This window comes from Phalaenopsis equestris, unplaced genomic scaffold, assembly GCF_001263595.1.
Source record: "Phalaenopsis equestris unplaced genomic scaffold, ASM126359v1 Scaffold200839, whole genome shotgun sequence".
Lineage (NCBI taxonomy): Eukaryota > Viridiplantae > Streptophyta > Magnoliopsida > Asparagales > Orchidaceae > Phalaenopsis > Phalaenopsis equestris.
In genome coordinates, this window is record NW_018220641.1 from 741 (window position 1) to 5,871 (window position 5,131).

The following is a 5,131-nucleotide window of genomic DNA, read 5'->3' on the forward strand; positions in this document are numbered from 1 at the left end:
AAATATATATTAATTTAGCTCATAATTTTTAATTTTTAATATAAAAAACAATAAAAATAAAATAAAAACTAAAAAAAAAGGACATCAAATATATATTATATGATAGATAGCTTAATCATTCAAAAAAAAAAAAAAAAAAAACCATTTCTCAACAAATTTATTTATTTAAAATTATATATGAATAATCAATTAAATTTTCTTTATCATATTTTCTAGAATTTCTCCATGCATTATATTTAAATTTTTTTTCACATTTTATCTTTTTTTCCTAATAAAAAGGTTTTAATGAAAAATTCATGATGGAAGACTATGCATCAAATTATTTTTTTTTAAATATATAAACAATTATTTAAATTAATGAAAATTAGCATAAAATTTTTTTTAATCAGATTTATTTTGCAAAATAAAATAAATTTTTTTTTATAGAATACTCTCTTTAGATGTTATGTTAGACAAAAACAATGTTACTCCAAGTTTAAATATTTTTTTATAGAATACTCTCTTTAGATGTTAGACAAAAACAATGTTACTCCAAGTTTAAATGATTCAAAAATTTGAGAAAAAATAGATTCAAACAAAAAATTCACATGCTAAATGGTTCTCTTATTGTTTGTTTTAAGGGTTATTTAATTTGTTGAAAATGAAATACAATATAAAAAATTTGCAGAGCATTATGATTACAATATATTTGAAATATTTTCGAGTTATGTTGTTCATTACAAAATAAAGGCAAGTCTTTATAATTTTTTTTCTTGGTTTTTCAAAAAATATATTTTTTTGTTTGGCGGCAACGGGCAGCTTGCAGGTGGCAGACAGCACTAGGTTGGTGGCGGCGTAGCATCCAGTTGACAGCTACAGGTGTGGAGTGCGGCCGACAACGGGAGGATGGCAGGAGGCGGAGGCGTGGGGCGACGACTTGCCTATACCATTTTACATGAACGGTGTGATTCAAATTCAACCCAAATAAACTACTGTGTAAACTTTAAATTCATTCATATTTTACATTATATTTGTAATTCTTCATATCAAAGACTTAATTTTCTCTAATCCCTGCCAAAGTATTTCAATGCACCACAAATTCACCCAACCAAACAACCCCTAAATATCAACCAAATGAAAAAAATTAACATATGAGACCTTTAGTATTCTACTAAACCTCAACAAATTATATCATAATTAGGGACAATTTAAATGCAACAAATGATAATCATCCTTAATTTTTTGCCATGCCACAGTCAACAAAATACAACAATCCTATTAGATATGTTAGGAGTCTTTATATACCAAGCACCTAAAATATTCAATATGATATATCAACCATCAAAACTTTAAATATAACATTTTAAACCGATATATAAAACACCATTTTATGTATTTAGATATTTAACACATAAACTTAAATATATAAAAGTTTAGGGGTTAGATATGTAAATACATAAGAATAGTGTGGTATATGTAGGTAAATTTCTCTATCAATATTTAGATTAATAAGAATCCATAAATTCATAAAAAGGAACTTTTTTTTTTTATTATAATCCAAACAGACCCACTAATTCGAAAAAATATTCCGTCGTCAGCACGTCCCAACGGCCAAACACCGGCGGCCATGTCCCCCGCCGTTCATGTCTATGGCGACATGATCGGACGTGCCTGTGGTGTCTGAACGGAATATTTTCTGCACTTATTAAGACCATTTCATGAACAAACAATTAGAGATGCAAATTACAAACAATTTGCTTTTTTTACAAACAATTAGAGATGCAAATTACAAACAATTTGCACAAATGTCTTTTTTGCAAAACAGGAATTTAGGTAAAAACAATTACCAATGAACCAAAAACCATATTTCCACATACGCAGATCGGACCTTCTGCGTATATTTGCTTTTCTGCCATCTCTGTGCTCTCTATTCACAGGTGGAGATGCGGGACGCATCGATGAAGCCGCCGAGCACGCGGCAGCCCAACTCCATCAATTTTCCTGCTTTATTATGGATTGAAATGTAATATCAGAAGTTTTCGTTTTGAAAAATTATTCCATACATGTATGTAATATTGAAATATATGCGGTGTCAGATCTAATGTATGTAATATTGAAATATATGCGGTGTCAGATCTCCACCGCTCATCATACTACATCAAGTTTCTTTTTTTAAAAATAAAAAAAAGGAAAAAAAAAATGAGGCCCACTGAAATACAACTTTTATTGTGATGAACAGTCCAGATCGGACATTGCATGCATCTCTACATGCTGTGTCCGTATGAAATACAATTTTTCATGTATAACTTTATCATATTGATGTAAATATGAAAGTTTGGCATAAGATATATGTAATTATATAAAAAAAATGTGTGATATGTATGTAAAGTTTCACTAGATAGAATTGAAATGTGGGTGGCAAAATAAAAAAGCAGAGAATTATCCAAACAGAGAAAAAAATGGACTTTAAATTAGAAGTCTAGAAAAAATTTAAAAAAAAACATTTTAAATTAAGATAAAGCTAATTACGTCTAAGCTTTATTCTATTTATCATATATGATTTCTCATTATACATAAATTATTAGAAGATATACTTGTACTATATATCTAAATATCCATAAATTTAATTGTATTATTTAATAGTTTCATTATATTTATGTTCTAAAATTAATTAAATTATCCGATAATTTAATAATATCATAAAAGTAAAATTAGATTCTTATATATCCATATCTAATATTTTAGATTCATAACACAAATTAAAGACTATTAAAATTTAATTTTAAAATAGTAGAAAATTATTTTGACAATTTTATATGGCATTAAACTAGCTCTATGAAAATTGTCAAAGATTATTTTAACACTTTGCTCATATTATAAATGAGAATATCAAATTTAAAGATTTAAATAATATATAAGAATTATGTGGTGCTTATATAATTGTTTATAAACGAGTTACTTGGATCTATTCCAGCTCGAAATCAGCTCGAACTTGGCTAGTGAGTCATTATATTCAATTTTACTTAACATTATATATATAAGGTCTGTTTTGGGCAACTGCATGTTATTAAAAAATGACTGTGAAATTACTGAAAAATAATTTGATGTTAAAAAAATTGCAGTGATTATTACAATCATTTTTGTTTTGAACAAAATCAAACCGCAGCTAGAAAGTTACCATTACACCTAGCGCGGACTAGTGCGAAAATGCGGCAGCTTTTTGTAAAAATTGCTAACACACAGTTTGCCAAAACAGACAAAACTGCAGTGCAGTACCGCACCGCCATCGCACCACCGACTCATATGGATCCATAGTTTTTATAAATAAAACTACAACGAGCTAATCTTGAGTCAATTCGAGCCGATTCATGTATGGCTCGAAATCAGATAGAAAAAAAACTTGCTCTAAAGTTCAACTTATAGCTCGGATCATTTATTTTGATCAAATCACGATCCTAACCAAGGTTCGATTCAATTTTAGGATTAACAATCTTAGAGCTAAATTCAAGGTCCTATAAATATAGGTGACTAAAAAAAACGCCACTGACACTTGAAATTAAATTAAAATAAAAACAATTTTTGGTATCCAATGACCTAGAGGTCAATACGGCCGTCAACTCGTAGAACTAAAGAGCTCATAAAGTCGTCTAACCTAGCCGGAATATTCCATTTCCGGCGATCGGAAACCAGTAAGCAAAACCACATTGCAAAAAACTAATTCTAAACAGAATACGCACCTCGGTTGCGCTTGGAAACTGCGTTTCTGGACACACGAGCAGCCTTCTTCCCGCCACCGAAAGCCGGCGCCGGAGAGTCATCCTCCGGCGGGAAAAGCACAGTATCGATCCCTTGCACCGAAATCCTCCCGTCTGTGTATATATCCGGATCAAACAGATAAGCGGAACCCTCTCCCTGTCCAAACTTCACCGATCCATCAGCTTCCCTTGCCACAATCTTGTGCGGAAGCCTGAGCGTATCGTAACGCACTTTCCCAAAGCGCCGAACGGCATTATACATGCTCTCCTCTGTTTGATACTCCGGGATCAAATGGTAGTTGATAATATGCTCCGGCGAGCCGGGTTCACTGAGCTGATCGGGAGTGAGTTTTGCCATGGCTTCATCGTTTGGTGCGAGAACGGTGAGGACATAGCCCTCGGAAACCAACCGGCCCATCTCGGTGGCGAGGGAGGTGAGGTTGACTAGAATGTCGGCGAATTCATTGTACCCGCCGTAGAGAATTAGGGTTTGGATGAAATCTTTGATCTGGCGGTGGCCGTCGAACCAGTGCTTGCCGGATCCGGGGCCGGGAGCTGGAGCTGGAGCAATGTCGGGACCGGGAGCGATGGCATCGTAAATGGGAAGCGCGGGAGGGGAGCCTGCAGGGGATGAAGGAGCAGGTTTCTTAAGCCGGTGGGTTCGAGGGTCGACTTCTGGAGCGCCGGAGGGGAGAATGGCGGAGATTTCAGCAAGGTTTCGCCGGCGATTGAAGTCCTCTTGTACAGATCTGGGAACGAGAAGGCGATCGATGCCGTGGATGATGCCGTCGGGGCGGAGGATGGAGTCGGGGTGTACGATGCCGGCAAGATCAGCGTGGTGGAGGCCGGATTTGGAGGAGGAAAGGATAATCTGGTCTCCAGAGAGAGTGCGGTAGCGAGCGGAGGGGAAGGAAACGTAGGGAATGCGGGAAGGAAGGAAGTGGAAGAGAAGAAGGGTTTGAAGTGACTTGAGGTTGCCTGGTTCAAAAATAAAGCGTCTGAAGTCGGGGTCGAGATCGCGTTCTAGGGCTTCATTGCGAGGGGCGAAGATAGTGAGGTTGTGGCGACCAACGGCGTCCTCTAGGGTTTGTAGAAGGAGAGCCTTCTCCACCAACTCCGCAATCTCGGTGTAATGGGAGTCGAGGAGAGCTACCAGGACAGAGTTGGAGTTGATCGGTCCACCGGAGGTTGTAGGGAGAGTGGGAAGTGATGATAATGCCGGCGTGATTGAGAGGAGAAGGAAGGCGGCTATGAAGGGAAGGAGGAAAGAGGGAGGAGTAAGTGTGGAATCCATGGCTATAAGCTCTGTTTTGCTTTCTCTCTCTTACCCTCCTGCCCGTTCAGAGCATGCAGACGAGGGAGGCCAGGTAGGTTAAGAACTGAGAAACAGGTGTATA

General features: G+C 36.1%; 1 protein-coding gene across 2 annotated transcripts; it reads right to left on the bottom strand.

The window, feature by feature from the left end:
- Positions 1 to 709: 709 nt before the first annotated feature.
- Positions 710 to 5,120, bottom strand: LOC110035943 (fasciclin-like arabinogalactan protein 16). Of its 2 annotated transcripts, XR_002295186.1 has the most exons (3): positions 3,717 to 5,120; positions 1,827 to 1,980; positions 710 to 920 (listed from the first exon to the last, which is right to left on the bottom strand). XR_002295186.1 is itself a non-coding variant. In XM_020740282.1 (2 exons), the coding sequence occupies exons 1-2, from the start codon at positions 5,026 to 5,028 to the stop codon at positions 1,907 to 1,909; spliced, it is 1,386 nt and encodes a 461-aa protein (XP_020595941.1). In that variant the 5' UTR covers positions 5,029 to 5,120; the 3' UTR covers positions 1,759 to 1,906. The 2 variants fall into 2 exon arrangements, 1 of the variants encoding a protein (XP_020595941.1); XM_020740282.1 differs by lacking the exon at positions 710 to 920 and having other exon boundaries at positions 1,759 to 1,980.
- Between the last annotated feature and the right edge of the window lie 11 nt (positions 5,121 to 5,131).